The sequence below is a fragment of the Podarcis liolepis genome (assembly GCF_965112155.1).
Source record: "Podarcis liolepis genome assembly, chromosome: 2".
NCBI lineage: Eukaryota > Metazoa > Chordata > Lepidosauria > Squamata > Lacertidae > Podarcis > Podarcis liolepis.
Genome location: NC_139555.1, coordinates 79128694 through 79147352, shown reverse-complemented (window position 1 = coordinate 79147352; position 18659 = coordinate 79128694). Strand labels below are relative to the sequence as shown.

Below are 18659 nucleotides of genomic sequence, written 5' to 3'. Positions count from 1 at the left end.
GCTCCAAACTCCTCCTTGTTAATTCATGGTAGTGCCTTGGCATCAATACAGTGGCGTAGCGTGGGGGGTGCAGGGGGGGCCGGCCGCACCGGGCGCAACATCTGGGGGTTAGGGTTAGGGGGCGCAAATCCACGGGTTAGGGGGCGCAAATCCATGGGTTAGGGGCGCAAATTACTTGCCTTGCCCTGGGTGCTGACAACCCACGCTACGCCACTGCATCAATATTACCACCAAAACATCTGGCTAGGAGAAAGAGGCACGTGGAAGGAGGGCGGGAAAAGAAGGGCAGTATCTCCTTCCTCCGGTTTCCTTCCTTCTACTTCCCTCGGGGATCAGGCCCCTACGGAAGCGCCCTCGGCGGCGAGCCGCGCTGGAAACAAACAAACACCCCAGCTGCCTCCCCAGCGGGTCAGGAAGCAGCAGCCTGCAGTGTCCCCAGCGGCCAGCAGGTGAGAGCAGCCCGGCGGCACCTGCTGCCGCTTCTCTCTCCGCTGACGGCTCCAGGCCTTCCTTCCCCGCCTCCGGCGCCTGGCCCTCAGCGCGGGGTCTCTCTCTCTCGGCTTGGCCCGCCGCGCCGTGACGTCCCTCGAATAGCAGCTCGAGGCGGGCGATTCCTGTGAGGAGGTTGGTTCGAGGCAGTGCTGCCGCCACCGCTGCAGAGAAGCAGCCGCTTCCCTTTCCCTTCGGCTCAGGAAGGGCTTCGAGCGGGTCAGCGGCAGGGCGCGCGCTCCCCCGAAGGAGAGCTTGCGGAGAGCGGCGGCGGCACCCATTTGGCTTGGCGGGGGGGCGGCCACGAGTCCAGGCGCGATGGCACCCGCAGCACCCCGTGCGCCGCTCGGGCTCCTTCTCCTCCTCCTCCTCCCGGTCGCCGTGGTGCCTTCCAAGCTGAACATTCCCAAAGTGCTGCTGCCCTTCAGCCGAAGCACCAGGATCAACTTCACTCTGGAGGCAAGCGAGGGCTGCTACCGCTGGTGAGTGAGCGCGCGCGCGAGAAAGAGAGAGAGGCGCAGGACGGGGTCGAGCGCGCGGGGCCCCGCAGAGTTGAGGCACATGGCGCACGTGTGGCGTTCAACTTTGCTGCTGAAACGGCACCACGTGAGGGTTGGGGCGCGAAAGAACTGAGGCTGCAGCTCCCAGCAAAGAAGCCTTTACCTGCGACAGGCAGTTTGAGTTAGCGAGGTGTTATTCCTAGGGCGGCGAGCGACTTAGCCGGTACCATTTTACTCAACTCATAAAACGGCGCAGCTGTTGAGTCTCCAGGACGCTTGCGCCGCGCTTCAGGTGCGAGGGGACTGCTTCTTTAAAAAAGTTTACAAGAAACTTGAGTGTTGTGGAGAGTTTGGCGCAGTTTCATTGCAAAAGATCGGATCAGGTGGTTTGATGCACCTTCTCACCCTCCTTGGTTCTGAGCCAGGGGGAAACTACACATAAAAAACCCCACTGAAAATGTGTTTTTTTAAAAAAAAAAAGTTTTGAAAAATACTTTGAATTTTGCCGAGCTCCCTGTCCCCATCTAGTGTCACATTTGTAGATTGCACTTTACAATACATTTAAAACGTTTTTGTAGCTGAGTCCCAAGTGTGCTTTCCAAGTGTCGCCGGGTGTGTGAGAAAGAGTCAGAAGTTTATCCATGCTGTCTGGGCTGACTTTGTCACGGTGAGGCATAGGCGACAGTGTGCCAAACCCAGTGGCGTAGCGTGGGGGGTGCAGGGGGGGCCGGGCGCACCGGGCGCAACATCTGGGGGTTAGGGTTAGGGGGCGCAAATCCACGGGTTAGGGGGCGCAAATTACTTGCCTTGCCCTGGGTGCTGACAACCCACGCTACGCCACTGGCCAAACCTAAGAAGCTTGAAGTGGTACAGTGATTGTGGCAGAAATCCAACCAGTACCAGAACGACAAGACTGTGGGTGCGTAAAAGCCCTGAAGTTTGGAATACAGTAGCAACATGAAGTTACAAATTGTGTTTCTCAAAATGAGAGCAGACATTTTAGTGTGCTTTGTTAAGACAGGGCAGGGGCATTCCAAGCTTCAAGGACTGGCAGCCAACCCCCCTTCCATGTATAACCGGTGGATGCTCAACAAGTTTTTAAGCATTTTAAAAGTGAACCCTTATCTAACAGAGATACAGTGTAACAAAGAAAGCTTCTTTCAGTGACACATCATTTATTCAATGGTTGCCTGCCTCAATGGTGGCAAAAGTAGAAGTGAGCAATACTGTACTGTACTGTGTTTTTCATATGGTAGAAATTCTTTTTAAAAGTTTGCTCTGCCTCACAACCTCTTTCCTGTACTGTCTTAACAGATTTCGGTATAGATGAAAAGGGGAAATGGTTATTTTTAAAGTCTGCAAGTAAAACGTGCATTATGCACATGGCGATAATCTACTATACTAAACAAGTATAAAGGAAAGCATCTTTCAATATTCTTGTAGCCCAAAACTACTTGCTCATGAAAAATAACTATGCTGTCCTATTCTAAACAAACAAACTATTAGGCTTGCTAATTATTGAACTTTCCACAAAGCCATAACAAAGAGAAATAGAATATCTCTAGAGTGGCAGTCCAAATGTCCTCACCCAGCAGTTTCATACTGATGTTAAACAGATGGGACATCAACAACTGGTTGCACAGTAATTCCACAGCAGCATATTCTGAAGGTGGCTTTGTAGATAGAAGTGGACCCTGCATAACATCATGTCTCCAACCTTCAGTGCACTTAGATATGGTATTTACTTGACCAGCTGATAGTATCAAAAGCCACTGATGGAGATCAAAAAGCAGCAACAAGACCACACTCCCCCAGTTCCTCTCCTGATACAGGGCTTGCAGGGCAACCAAGGTTGGTTCACTTCCAAAGCCAGACATGAATCCAGGCTGAAATGGGTCAAGATAATCTCCTTCCTGCAAGGTTATCTGCAGCTGCATGTCCACCAGCTTTTCAGTGCCTGTGTGGCCGCCACGCAATACCTTTATGAAGGGGTATTTGCAATTGAATAGCAGCTGTCATGAACCTCCTAGTTCTTGGGTGGACTTTTTCCAGAAGTGGCCTCACCACTTCCTGTATGAGGGTGACAGGCACCACTCACTCTCACAGAAACCTACGCAGTCAGCCCATGTGTAGCTACAAAAAGCTAAAGAAAACAGGTAGTAGCCCAGGCAAATCTAATCATCTAGTGCACATCCTCAGGTTGTAAAAGAAAGTTGTAATTGAACCTTTAACACGTGGTAAGATATAGTTCTGGACAGTCCCTCAATAATGGAGGTCAATAATGTGTTTTGACCTTACTTATATTAAGACCATAGCAAAGTGTGTAATAAATAGATAATTTCCCTCCAAAAAGAGTCATCAACTGATCATGTTAAAAATGTACAGGAAACTGATGTTAAACTGGCCTGGCATGTGTATTTAACTGGGATCTCAGTTTTGATTACTGAGGGAAAGTTGTCATTCTAAAGTTTTCCCTTTGGACATTATTTTGATTTCTACATATATTTATTTTTTACATTTTATATCCCATCAACATAGTTCAGCAAAGCCTTCAGGATGCATTGCTCTAAGACATGGGAATAAATGGGGAAAATATCCAAATAACTGCATTGACTTTGGTCCAACACCTGTTCAGACAATCTAATACCACTAATAGGTTTAAACATTTAACTACCCATGACTGACTGATGTAATTAGGTTTGCTCAGCACAGCAATACTCACGAGATATTAACAATTATCTTTGTGTTAGAGCTTCCCTTGTTTAAACCTGCTGTACAGACAGCTTGTGACATGTATTTGGGAGCAACTGTATGTCACTGATTTCTGGCGTCAATCACCCAAGCAGCACAAGTGACCACAGACTTCTTTGCCATTCATTCTGAGTGTGTAGCTGGGCCTCACACTCAGATTTGGGGGGGGGGGGTTGTTATAGGGGCAACGAGGGAAAAGGTGGCAGTGTCTTGTGAGCAGAGCTGTGCTGATCCAACCAACTGTTGATATTTATGGCCGTTTCTGATTTGTCGTTTGAGTTATTAATGTTCTTTGGAAATGAAGGAAATAACCCAGAGGGATTTCATTTCTGCCTTGATATTTCTCTCTCTCCCCTTCATTTGGTATTTTGCTTATAACAGTAGGCCTGTGTTAAATGACTTTCCCCCTTTTTGCTGCACTTAAAAAAAACAACAGGAAGTACAGTTTCATCTAAAGTATGCTTATATTCTCTGTGTGGGAAACAAAACGGAAGTAAAATTTTATATGTGGTTTTAAAAGTAAATAAATAAATAAATTGTTGATAGATGATATTTTACATTTTTACCTGAAGCTGTTAACTAGGAATTATTCATGAAGTATTTTTTAAAAATCACTAATGTTTTCTAGAATCTCACAACAATCTGTTTTGCTAATTGCTTATGGGAGGATTTGCAGATGCATGACGGATATCATTGCACACACTATTCTTTTCCTCCCTATGCTGGTCCTGCAAAGGGGTATATGATCTTGAGGAGTAATGATTGCACAGACTAGGCTTAAGCGGGTTGAACTCCAGTCACATAAATCTTAGTTAATGTATTTTCAGTGTTGCGTGGACAAATACAAGGTGTACCTTAGGCTGAAGTAACTGTGGGGCAAGAATGCAGAGGGACTGAGTGCGATTCTGCTTTCTCAGTGCATACACAATCTACACATGTTAAAGGTTGGAAGGTGCACTCAGTATCAGCCACTGAATAAAAATATTCACAATTATGCTGGATATTCACTAGAAAAGGGAAACTGGCTGAATCAGGCAATGCAGTTAGAGACCCTAACTCTAACTGTTAGAGACATTAACCTGTAACGCTAGTAAGTGTTACAATTTATCACCAAAATTTAGTTACGGAGATAGCTAGATTAGACAACAGCTGTTTAATACTTTTGCTTGCTTGTGCACGGCAATGGACCATATAACCTACTTTAGCAGTCTAGAGATGTCTGTTGACCACAAGGATAAAATAGAGGCAGCTTGAGGTGTGTTTGTGGTCAGAAGAGTCTAGATGGCATCACTGTCCACTAAAATCAGTAAATGCACCCTAGAGTGAGAAACAGACACATTTCCCCAAAGGTTAAATTGTGGTTGGCTCTTTATAATTTGTTTTGGCAAGCTGTTTATCCCACAACGTTTAAGAAAGTTGTAGTTACTAGTGGCACCACCATCAGCAGTGAGTTTGCTTTATCTTTTTTATTTAGCTCTTCAAATCAAGCTCATTTTAGCACTTTGAAGTTAAGTCTTTAGATGATTCTTTCAAACACAATATATGTATTCTTTTTCTGCTTTAGGGTTGCTCTCTACAGCACAGCAGACAGGATGTGTGGGTGATACGCTATATTTGAAAGAATATGTGGAGGAAGTTGCAACACTAATAGTGAAATCCTTACTCAGAAGCACAGTCTGTGCATACAGCGTTGTTGCCCAAGTCGATTTGCAAGACTACATTTTTTTAGTCCTACTTATGACTAAAATATAAGATAAAATCAAGTTAATTTGGCAGTTTTGCAAATTAAGCTAGGGCATGAGTGAATCTTTCAGAGAATATCTTTCAAAGGAAATAGATCAGGGGTCGGCAACCTAAGGCCCAGGGGCCAGATGCTGCCCAATCGCCTTCTCAATCCAGACCGCGGATTGTCCAGGAATCAGCATGTTTTTACATGAGTAGAATGTGTCCTTTTATTTAAAATGCATCTCTGGGTTATTTGTGGGGCATAGGAATTCGTTCATATATATTTTTCAAAATATAGTGCAGCCCACCACATGGTCTGAGGGACGGTGGACTGGCCCACAGCTGAAAAAGGTTGCTGACCGCTGAAATAGATGGTTAATGAATGAGTTCACATAAATACACAACAAACTTAAGCCTGTGCTGCGGGTGGTGGTGGTGCTACTGCTGCTGTTACATTTGTCTACCACCCTTCATCTGAAGATCTCAGGACAATATGAAGCATTAAAATACAAAGTAAAAACACAAAATGCATAATAAGAGCAAGAACAAAACAACCCAATAACCCCACCCTACCCTTCCCATGAAGTTTAACTCCCAGGGGCCAGACAGATGGATGCGGCAGATGGGGATTCTCTATTCCTGTATTAAAGTGCAGTGAAAGCAGTTTCAGCACACATTGTTGTATCAGAAGATCTTTTGTATCTGGGACAAAGACAGTGGATCTGTGTTTGCCTTATCTCCACACTTACCTTTTTTTTTTTTTTAAGACACAGTAGTATTCTCTGTAAAGTGCCAAATATAAAAGTGTTTTATATAGGATAGCAACCTCATTTTTCTCCAGTTTTGTCAGGAAGTAGAAAGCTGCAGCCTGCAGGGCAGTGAGCTCTTCATGAATCCTGAATCTCTGCTTGTTGTCAGGCCCACCGATTAACTGGACAAAAACATTATTCTCAGATTAAAGGAGTAGCTGAACATTCTTCTACAAATTAGATAGAGCAGAGCTTGAAATCCAAGCTTCTACATGCCGCCTTGGAGGTGGACAATAAGATTTCTGCTCTGTCTTGAATCCTCAGGGTTGCCATTCTTAGCCACCTTGAAAGAATTAGTACTAAGTCTGATTTTTGTTCAGTGGACTGCTTCAGTGAGTCGTAGAATTATTTGCTGTAATAGGAGCCCCCCACCCACCCAGCATAGGCTTATTTTCTACTTGGCAGGGTAGCTAATCAAAAGAAACTAAAAGTGCAGCAAGATTCAACATAGAACCAATGTGTTTGTAATAAGTAATAAGTGAAACCGTAATTTAAAAAATGATTGGCTTGAAGATGTATTAGTAGGTTTTTCATTTGAAACTGACATTGCTGAAAGGCAAGAACTATTTATACATTATACATAATATGAATGAAAAAGTGAGAACAAAAGGTTTTCAATGGGTTTCTACATCTTCCAGACCTGCGGCAGAATTCAGCTGAGAATGTGAACAATAAATAATTTCAAACTAGTAAGTAAATGACAGTGGGTTGTCCCCCCTCCCCCCCCCGGCCAAGCCATTAGGGGAAAGCTTTTCAGAACTTTATCTCCATAGAAAGAGGTAGAATGAGCTGACCGTGATGCCATTGCTTTCTCTGAACACCTAGATGTATATTCAAATATACCTATGCCGATTTTGCAGCCAGTGATACAGTACTTAAAACTGATAGGAACTGCTGGTAATACAAAGTTAAATATAGCATGACTTTACTTAAACGTTAAAGGAAACTTTAATGGGCATCAACATTTATCAATAAGTCTCACTCCAATAATTTTTGTTTATTTGTTTTAAGGTCTTCTACCAGACCAGAAGTTGCTAGCATAGAAGCTATAGAGGAAGACAACCAACAGTGTTCACAGAAGGCTATTGTGCAGGCCCGTTCATCGCAGGTGACACGCCTTACAAGTATTATTTTGGCTGAAGATATTTGTAAGTAGAGCAATATTCTTCCCATCTTATTTGGAGACGTGTATGTTTTAGATGACTTTGTTGTAAGTTAATTCTACGCTATTCTTTGGTTGGAATGCTTTATGCCCTGCACCCATGAAACTCTTGATGGATACACTAAGTGCAAAAATATACTCTCCTACATGTGTGTGTTCAAAATTTGTAACGAGCAAGGAAAAAGAGGGAGACAGAAAATGGAAGCTATGCATCATCTTGCCCTCCTTCTCATTCTTCCAACATGCATTGCCTCCTTTCTACATTGAGAAATGGGAGGCTGAAAGATTGACATCCACAGAGGGAATAGTAGAAATGGAGAGGATACTATTGGGGGAAAGGGAGGAGCATTAATTTAAAATGTTGGTGCTTAACATTAAAGTATAAGGGTACATGAAAATGCCTCTGAATTTATTTTCCTCATCATTGAGCAAATGGAGAAAATTTCCACACACCTGAGTTGGATGGAATATATTCTAAATCAGAGGGTATTTTTGTCAGACGGACTTCAGCCCTGGCATCTCCCCTGCCTTTTGAACTTAAAGATGATAAAATGGCTTCGAGCCAGAGGGTTAATGACAGAAAGGGGTACTGCTCCTCTCCTGACAGCAGCCTCATAGAAAGCCTGCCGTGGGAGTTGTTGGTGCCCTCCTTAATGGGATGGACTGTGGTTCTGAGGAAGATGGGGAATTACATTCTGTGAACAATTTCCCCCCATTCCCGATAGCCCCAGTTTACCTCAGTAAAATATTATAAATTTCTCTGGATTCTGCCTGCTTTATTCCAGTTTCTCCACTAACACAGGAGAGGTACTTTGTGGTAAGGAAGAGAAAGGAAAATCACATTCCATCATCCGTCAATGGGCTTGCTTCGCAAGACGAAAAAACCGCTAGACGAAGAGAATCACAGAACGGATTCTTTTCGTCTTGCGAGGCACCACTGTATTGTATTTAATTGCATATGTTTCATTTTGAACAAAACCATCCACTGCTATTGAGGGATAATGGCATGCTTTCTCACAAAGTTTAAACCAAGCATTAAACTGTAAGATGCGGTGGTTTTTGAGGTTGAGCCTATCTTGTAACTAGATATTTCCTCTATCTCATTAAGTAACTGGCCAAGTCCTTCGCTGCGATGCTATAGTTGACCTTATTCATGATGTTCACATTGTGTCCACCACAAAAGAACTGTATCTAGAGGATTCACCATTGCAACTGAAAATTCAAGCTTTAGATTCTGAAGGTAAGACTATATCTCTTTTAACGTAAAATATTCATCCAGACAAAGAGCTCTTCCTGATGTTATGTTGGCCATGGCCACACATTTTCCTTCCTAAATCTACCGCTGTGTATCAGTAGTCTCAGCTTGAAATTCCTATCTGCATAAATGGGCTTCAAATTTGCATTTTAATCATATTTGTTGTTGTTGTTTAGTCGTTTAGTCATGTCCCACTCTTCGTGACCCCATGGACCAGGGCACGCCAGGCACTTCTGTCTTCCACTGCCTCCCGTAGTTTGGTCAAACAATCATATTTGTATTTCTCTTAAAATTCAAAAGCTTCCATCAATAGGGGGGGGGGATCACTGTCTCAGTCTAATTTTGGGGTCAAGTGTCTCCTAAGAAAGCCATACAGATAAAATACCTGGCAGAAGGTATCATACACCCTAACTCAATGCTATGCTGGATCACGTGCCGCCTCCTCCCTTCATAGGCTGGTGTGGTGTGATATGAAGGTAGAGCCATCCTGTTTAGTGCACCAAAGAGCTGTCTCCAGGATACCCAATAAAACAGCTCTGTAGCTCGCCTGGACCAAGCGAGGTTACTCTCTCTTTGCATCAGCCTGTGGTGGGTGGTGATCCTGCTTAGCCCTAGGCTTGGGTTCTCTGAAGGGAGCTGTCTTGTGCACCCAAACTCAGCACTAAGCAGCCTTGCTTCTCCCATCCCTGTCAAGTAGTGGGGAGGAGGGTAGCAAAGCTACCTTTTGCAAGTGGAAGCAGCAAACTGGAGAAGTCTCGCTTGTTACTGTTGCTTGCAAACTCCAGCCTTGTTTCTCCCATCCCATCGGGTGTCAGGAAAGGGATAAGCAAATTGATGTTTTGCAAGCAAAAGCAGCCTGTCAATCATGTGGCATTATGAACATATCATGTGATATGTTTGGGCAGCCCTGTGACTTTGGCCCGCAGGGCTGACCCTGCTAAGGATGTGGCTCATGGAACCAAAAGGGTTCCCCAGCCCTGCAGTAAAGCAATATACTTGCAGAGATGTCATTGGGATCAACAGTACCCCATAATATAAAGTACATAAAGCTGCAAGACCTATGTGTGGGGCCTAAACATAAAACAAAATACTGTGACAGTAACAAAACATATGAAATAACTATTACAGTTGTATTAGGACTGCGAAGGTCACGACTTGTGAATTACCTACCTATAACAACAAATCTTACAGGCCTTGCAATCATAGCTGACGGTATTTGAGTAGCCTTAGAACTGCAGCTGACATGCAGGTAAGATGTGGTGGGAGGCATTCCTTTCTGTATTCAGAAGCTCTAAAGATGAGCATAAAAAAGAAATGAAGGAAGTATAGCATTTCCATGGCTAGTCAATAATATCAATATTTGCACTGGATAGCAGAGATTCTGTTTCATGAATTGGACTAATAGACATATGCTGGTATCAGTTCAAGTAAACGTAAATTTTGAGGGGCGTTGAACTGTCTCCCAGGCATATTGTTCTTGCAATACATGTGCTGTGGGGGTGCTGTGGCCAATGTCACAGCAAGCATTTCTCATCTCTTAGTGTCTGCTGCAGATTTGCAGCTTCAGCACTGTTCTGTTTCTCCCTGCTAAAGAAAAAAGCACACTATTTGATTTGTTTTTACTTTACATTTCAGCAATACTGAGGGAAGATTTACCTTAGCTCCGCAAAGTTCAACCAAGTGTTATGAAAACAACCAATTATGATTGTACATCTTGTATATAATATCCTTGGGCACTTAGAATTCTATTTTCTGTGGTAGATTGCCTTTTTAAATAGAAATTTTAGGATGGAATGCCAACCCACAGCACTCTACTCTGTACTAGGAACCCATGATTGAAAGGTATTTGTAGTCTTTGATACACTTAGATGCATTTTGAGGTGGAGGATGGTCATAGAGTGCATATGTGACTGCAACAACAACAACATTTTCTACTGATTTTGCAGTAAAATCACGCTATTGATTATGCGCCAACAGTGAACACAACTGCAAATTCATTTTTAATTAATCAAAATCATTTGAAAATAGAGAGAAGTGAAGGATTAAGTCCCAGATTTGTCAGATTAACCTCTTCGGTTTCTGAATTTGTGTTATCAGTTAATTGTAAAAACAACCTTATTTCAGGCTTAGTTTTTGGTAAGGAAGGAGGGGTTGGTTATTTATTTATTTCTTAAAATTTATACGCCACTTGATTGTAAAAGAAAACTCAGACTGGTTTGCAGAAAGATGCAAAATAGAAAAATAGAGAGAAATTAACAGAAATTCACTGCAGCTGCATCTTCCATAAAGTTTTTATTGTAGGACATTTCCATTCTTTTTAATAGCTTTAATTCTGGTCACATTGTTAGACTGACAACATTTGAGACATAGAATCTTTATTTACTTCCATTTCCAAATGATAGTTTGATAGGCTAAAAAAAAATATGGCGCTTTTTTCCTTTTTAAAAAAGAAAGTTAATTACAGGTAAGCAAACAATAATTTTTATTAAAGTGATGTCTTTGAATTGATGCTATTGGGAGATGAAGACTGATTTTGTGACTGAGGAGTTAGTCTTGAATAATGATTTTAAATTCCATTTCTTCATTGATATAATAGCTTTTAATGAATGTGTATTTAATAGTAACAATATATCTGAAGCAGGGTCTTCACCCCCATCGTTCAGCCCAGACACTGAGGTCCAGCTCCGAGGGCCTTGCTTCTTTGTATACACAACTATGCAAATGTTCTGCTTGCTTGAGCAGTATGAAATTGAGCATGCATGTTTTTATTGTGTGATATCTTATTTGTTTTAGATATCACATAAGTAGCTAGGAAAATGGGGTCATCTTGAAATATTTATAGCCTTATCTACACACTTACCTATAGCAGGAATAATGCCAATTTTAAAATTTCAGACTGCATTTGCACATTATGCTTCTGTGGATTGTGAAACGCTTTGCACTGTTTAAGTAGCATTAAATTAAAAACAAACCGCTATTTGTGAAATAGTAAAGCTGCAATTCTGTGCCTGTGTAGTCAGAAGTAAAGACCCATTAAATTCAATGGGACTTGCTCTCGCGTAAGCATGTATAGGATTGCAGCCTGATTGGAATTTCACATCCTATAGGGTCAGTTATGAACTGATGACATTAACGAAGGCAGCCTTAATTCAGGCAGTTTCCACGTTACTTCTAATTTTCAGTAGTTGCCATTTGTATTAAACTTGCATCCAACATGTATGTAACCTCGGCTTTACTGATCATAGAATGTTTTATACAAATTCCTTGTTTCTGTTTAATAAATGAATGATGACTCAGTCACTTTTCTCCCAGTATATGAAACTTAACAATAAGAATAAAATTCTAAGCTTCTGAAATAGACCTAATTCATGCCATCTTGTTTTGTAAATATATGATTCTGGTTCCTTTTTATTTTCTTCTGCTGCTGCTTATTGTAATTTCCAAACATTTGGATTTCCGGGCACAAAAGTTATTGATTGAGCTTTATTTATTTTTATTTATTTTTACTAAAGTTGTCAAGCTTAAAAAATTGACATTTTTGAGCTATTTTTAAGGAAAATCAATGAAAACGACACTGCCATGCATCTGGATTTTTCCGGACATATAGCCGATTTCCACCCAGACACTGCCACCAACTGCAGTATTCTAGACATACGGCAATCCTAGATGTAGTTGTGTGGCTGATTACCAAAATGTGGAAAGATTCTATAGCTGTTCTCACATTTGATACTTAGTTTCTTGAATTATTTTAAGGAAACACCTTTAGCACTTTGGCGGGACTCGCTTTCAAGTGGACAATTATGAAAGACCCAGAAACTAATGGATTCTCAGATTCCCACAATGCACTGCGGTAAGCATCGTTAAAATTGTTTCATTTGTTACTTTATGCATAAAGGACAACGGGCAGGGAAATAGCAAGCACCAGCTTTGATCTCCTGTTCCTGTTGGCATTGCCCCCCCCCCCTTGAGTCTTTATTTCTTATGTTATGAAGACTTTCTTTGGGGGGGGGGAGTCAAGGCAACTCGTGATATAACATTTAAAGCAATCAACCAACAAAAAACATACTGATATAACATTTAAAGCAACGAACTAACAAAAAACATACTGAAAACAAAACATTTCTCAAAGAGTTAGGGATAGCAGATAAAATTTCATAGAAAACATCATTGATAGGCCAACTGGCAGCAAAAGACCATCAAAGGTGGCTCAGTTCAGGCTTCTTTAGGCAGTGGGGTCCACAACCAAGAATTCCTAGAATTGTAGAGTTGGAAGGGATCATGAGGTCCAACCTCCTGAAAAGGACATTTCCTCCATGTTTTTAATAGAACAGTAAAAAGAACTGCAGGAATCTTTTGCCCAGCATGTGGCTTGAACCCATGACCCTGAGATTAAGAGTCTGAGCTATCCCATCTCTCAAGATCCATGGGATGGAGGGAGTACTCCCTTGGGTGAAAAATTGCTCTCTCACAGTATCCCTGCTCAACTTCTCCAGCAAAGTAATCCAGAGGGGAGAGATGGAATTGCATACAGAAATTATAGATAGATAGCCCAGGCCTAGTGAACCCCACCCACTGTGTTTTTCAGTCCTTGGCATGACACAAAATACAGTGGTACCTCAGATTACATACGCTTCAGGTTACATACGCTTCAGGTTATAGACTCTGCTAACCCAGAAATAGTGCTTCGGGTTAAGAACTTTGCTTCAGGATGAGAACAGAAATTGTGCTCCAGCGGCACGGCGGCAGCAGAAGGCCGCATTAGCTAAAGTGGTGCTTCAGGTTAAGAACAGTTTCAGGTTAAGTACGGACCTCCGGAACGAATTAAGTACTTAACCCGAGGTACCACTGTACAGGAAATTCATTGCATCTCTGGTTGCTGAAGGGGTGTCTTCAACTTACTGTATCACAAGTTGTGCAGGCTTGAATGCTCATGTTCTTATAAGTAGTCTTTTATCTTGCTGATTTGCAGTTAAAAACTGAACTTAACTAAAGTACTGAACGTGAGTTAATTAACTTAGATTTATAACAGTTGCATGTTCCAGTTGGTACTCTCAGCACACTCGTACACCATTAAAAATTACTCATAATTAAAACAGAGTCGGCTTAATAATACATGCTCCATGGATTTAATCCACAGAGTAGCAATAAACTAAGGATAATGGTTTGCCTCAAATTGTGCCCCCTTCCTCTGACAGAAGCCTCTTCAATCCAGCAGAGGATTCTTTCTGCTGAAAGGGGGACAGGTGGGATCTTCACAAATTCCGTTGTTCTTCTGCAGCTCCCCTTCTGCCCCCCACCTGTTTCTAAGGACTCAGTGATACAGCTGCAAATAAAAGTGTGTTTTAAGTGCAATATACACACTAGATGACGATGGTGAGCCTTAATAAAAATTCAATGTATTTTTTAAAACGCTTTTTTTTTAAAAAAAAAAAACAATTTTCAGAACGTTTTTTATATAGATTCCACCAAAGGGTCCCTTATTCCTCTGGAAAATGTCTGAGGCATGAAGGGGGCTGCAGGGAGAAGAGGGGAAGTTGCTTTCAAAAATTCTTAACTTCCCGTAGCTTAGAAAAAGACTACATGTTTGGTAACTTAAAAATGGTTTACTCTTCAAAGGCTAGATTCATGTGCATTTCCATACAGCAGCAAGAAAATATAGGCAGTATAACTTAGGTTCCAAAATGGTAAGTGTTTTTAAATTATTTGTAAAGAAACACAAAGATGGCTTGCTTAGGCCATGCAGTCTAAGCTTGGAGCATCTATCTTAGACATCCTTACTGGTCTTGTTCACATGGTAGAAAGAGAGAATTTAGTAACTCTTCTTCCCAAGGTGAGGGGGAGTGACCTATCTAAACCTTGCAGGACAACTTACTCTATGGGCTTAACCCTTTCATGCATTAGATTTAAGTATGTTGGCTATATGATCCTACATACACTGTGCAAAATTGTGGAAAGCAGTACACATATGTCACATTTTTGCTTTCCCTAGTGTTTACAACACTTCATTGCTTTCAGACAGATCTTTTGAGTTTGAGTTTCTACTTTCATTAAAATGCCTCAGTTTTAAATCCTATCCAAGAGCACTGTCTCTTTGGATATTTTTCATTTCCTTCAATGTTGCGGCTCTGCTATTGATACTGACTCTTTGAAAATGGGTCTTCAATGAAGCTGAATCACTTTGTATATCCCAATTTGGTTACAATCCATCATAATAAATGAAACAACAGGCATTCCATTTGTTTAATTTTCTTGGAGCCTCCAAAGTATTTTCTGTTATTTTGGAGTTTCTGACCATATTCAAGAAGTACACAGAACACTAAATCAATTTTTCCTCATATAATTTTGCATATTAGAGCCAAGTAGAACATTAAACTGATAATCAGCAGCAAAAGGAGCTGTAAATTTAAACTGCACTTCAAGGCCCTAATTTTAAGGAGCAAGGCGCAACCACAATTAAATACCAAGGGTTGAATTCAGCATGGTGCTAAGGAGATCGTTCTATTTTTTTCTTGTCTAACAGAGCGATCTTCCTTTTCCTTCCCCCTGTGTGCTGTTCTAGGGTTTCTCCTGGTCCTCCAGAGTGGATCTGGAGGAGTCACAGGAGAAGCAGGGGAAGCCCCATTGCACTAATGGGATTCATTTAATGGAACAGGGTAGTTGAATCCAACCCTAAGGTTAAATATGTGCTGAACTCTCTTGCATTGAAATCATGATGACGACAACAACAACAATTTAAATAATAGTTTTATTCTGCACTTCTACCAAAGTTCATTTTTCAGGATAGTTCATTAACAAGTATAGTATTTAAAACAATAAAATAATATATGATTACCATATTTTTCGCTCTATAAGATGCACCAGACCATAAGGCGCACCTAGTTTTTGGAGGGGAGGAGGAAAACAAGAAAAAAAAATTTCTGAATCTCAGAAGCCAGAGCAACAAGAGGGATCACTGTGCAGCGAAAGCAACGACTCCTCTTGGTGTTCTGGCTTCTGGGATATGCATAGCCTGCATTCGCTCCATAAGACGCACACGCATTTCCCCTTACTTTTTAGGAGGGAAAAAGTGAGTCTTATAAAGCAAAAAATACAGTAATTACTAAAATAAATATGCAAATTTAAACAGCAGTAGCTCAATTAAACTTCAGGGGAGAATGAAATGCATAGGCATTCACATCATATGCTATGAAAGCCTTGGGAGCATAAAAATGTTATCAGCTAGTGATGAAAAGAATAGTAAGTAAGGGACCTGGAAAATATACACAGAATGGATTACTCTGTGGCTGGATGCCATAAGAGAAAAGGCTGTGTCTCTGGTAGCCAACCTGTAAGGAGCTAAACGTGGTTGCCATTCTATATGTTAGCTCCTTTACGGGCCGCTTGAGAACAAGATTAAGAAAGCATCGTTCAAATATATGTCACAGCAACTTCATTGGAGCAAAAGAAATTATTGTCCTTTGCCAGCATGCAATACAGGAATTTATGGGGGATTAGCAATAAATGCAATGACTCCTTGGGCTAGCTTGGGCTTTTAAAAGAGGGGAAGGAAAGCTATCAGTCAGTATTCCATTATGAAATAAACAAATTAGAATAGGACTGATAGCATCGAATCAGCTGAGTTGAAAAGAGAGAGTTAATATTATTTCTGTTCATCCAGATTGCTTCTTTGCTGTGTACAGAAGTTCCCCTTTTAGCAGGCAAGCATCAGTGCCTTGTGCTATCTTTCAATATAAAAATGTTCTATGGTCAGCACAGTGGTTTCCATTTTTTAACTTGGCCACCATATTCTGAAAGAGTTAGGAATATGTTAAACACATGTTAAACACATGACAGAAGTTTAACCTGGACATTATCAAGGCATTGCTGCCCCAGCAAGATCATGCAGCTGCTAAGTAATGGAAGATGGAACAACAGATGTCAGTTGAGCATTCATAGGTCAGACTGGATCTGTAGACTTTATAACTAAGGAGGACGTGCAATCCCATCTAAAAGTAAACCTAATACACTGCCAGTCCTTTGCATTTTTTAGGTGACATTCCCCCTTCTTCATAAAAAATACAGGTATATGAATATCTAAAGTTATTAACTCTTTTTACAGCATCCTGAAGTTCTCAGAATCAACCTATACACCGCCTTCCTATATATTAGAGATGGAAAAAATTGCCAGACAAGGGGACTTTGTTTTAGTATCGGGCATGAAAACAGGGAGTTCGAAATTAAAAGCAAGGATACAAGAAAGTGTTTATCAGGTAAGGTCCTTTTCTGCAGTACATTTATTATAGCAGTCTTCCAACAGGATGCTTTTTCTCCTCTTACAGCTATTGCCCAGTGATGGAAATAAGGTGATACTGATAAGCGAAACATATATACTGATCACAAAGCACAATTCAAAAAATGTTCTGCAGCACTAACAAATGTTACTGTGGCATAAGCTGTTGTAGGCAAGATGCATGAAGCAGACAGATGCATGTACAGTGGTACCCCGCAAGACGAACGCCTCGGAAGACGAAAAACCCGCTAGACGAAGGAGTTTTTCGTTTTCTTAGCCGCTTCGCAAGACGCATTTCCCTATGGGCTTGCTTCGCAAAACGAAGCTTGCCCTGCAAGCTCCGGGGATAGCAGGGAAGCGCAGCGCGTCTTCCCCGCTGTCCCCGGACCCCTTTTGAACCAAGGGGCGGCAACGGGGAGAAGCGATTCTCCCCGCTGCCCCTTGCTTTAAACAGGTCTGGGGACAGAGGGGAAGGCGCGCGGCGCTTCCCCTCTGTCCCCGGACGGTCTCCATAGGAACGCATTGATTGATTTTCAATGCATTCCTATGGGAAACCGTGCTTCGCAAGACGAAAAACTCGCAAGAAGAAAAAACTTGCGGAACGAATTAATTTCGTCTTGCAAGGCACCACTGTATAATGTGGATGAAGGAATATTTTACTGCTTTGTGTAGTGAGACTGAAAGGTGACATACCATTGAATGTTGACAGTCACCTAAATGGGTTTCTGCATTCATTTCATTTCGCATGTCCCAAAACTGCAAAAAAATATACAACCTGTTTTCTGGTACTTGCAAAATTTACCTGGGATTTTTGTCAACATACATATATGAATGTCAACATTCACCAGATAATTGCTAGAAATTAGAACAGACACCTCATTATTCCTCTGGCCCTTCCCCCCTTTTTATTGTCATTGTATGGTTGTGAACAATCCAGGTTTCTTTTCACTACTTCAGAAATGTCTGTACATAAACATTCGGGAGCTGCTGCTGATATATAATTTTATTAATCTATATTTTCAAGATAGCCTACAAGTAGAACCATAAAACAAATATAAAACATCAGAAACAACAGTAACATAGCAACAGTAAAAATACAAAAAACAACAACACAGTAGATATAAAATCAGTTAAAATCCTGGGCAATTTTTTTTACTGTCTAAAATGTGGTTCTCTAGTTAACCCAGTCATGTGGCGCCTTATAAATAATAGTAATTTTCATTAAGAGAGCCTACACATGGCTTCTGAATGGTAAGAGCAGTTCAACAATGCAGCCAATTACACTTAGAAGGAGCTATCCTTTGCTATAGGTCTTCAAGCAGAGGCTGCTGGAGAGGTTGGATTTCTGAAATCCCAGTATCAAACAGGGGCATAGCGTTTGATGGCTTGTAAGATCTCTGCTGACTCTACTCGCCACTTATAGGCTGCAAGAACTGTGGAAGTAGGGACTGACGCACACCAGGACTGTTGAACCTGTTGTTCTCCAGTGTTCTTTGGGGGCTATTGCCAATATTATTTTGCTGGTTTTGCTCAGTAAATGATGTTGTAAGTGGAACATTGAAGAAGCAGTTAACAGGACTCCTAGGCCTCTGGGTTTGTTTTTTGCAAACAAACCTCTGCAAAATGATGCATTGTTTTCTGCATATTACAGTTCTTCAGGGTATTCAGATGCCTGACAGATAAAAATAGGTATCCATTA

General features: G+C 41.5%; 1 protein-coding gene across 1 annotated transcript in view; it reads left to right on the top strand.

Annotated features, from left to right (window-relative positions):
* Window positions 1-221: 221 nt before the first annotated feature.
* Window positions 222-18659, top strand: part of NUP210 (nucleoporin 210) — an 84841-nt gene continuing 66403 nt past the window's right edge. The window contains exons 1-5 of the mRNA XM_083489459.1: window positions 222-971; window positions 7286-7422; window positions 8545-8676; window positions 12445-12541; window positions 16790-16940. Of these exons, the coding sequence (XP_083345585.1) occupies window positions 808-971; window positions 7286-7422; window positions 8545-8676; window positions 12445-12541; window positions 16790-16940 (681 nt within the window). The 5' untranslated portion in view covers window positions 222-807. The remainder of the gene's footprint in view (window positions 972-7285; window positions 7423-8544; window positions 8677-12444; window positions 12542-16789; window positions 16941-18659) is intronic.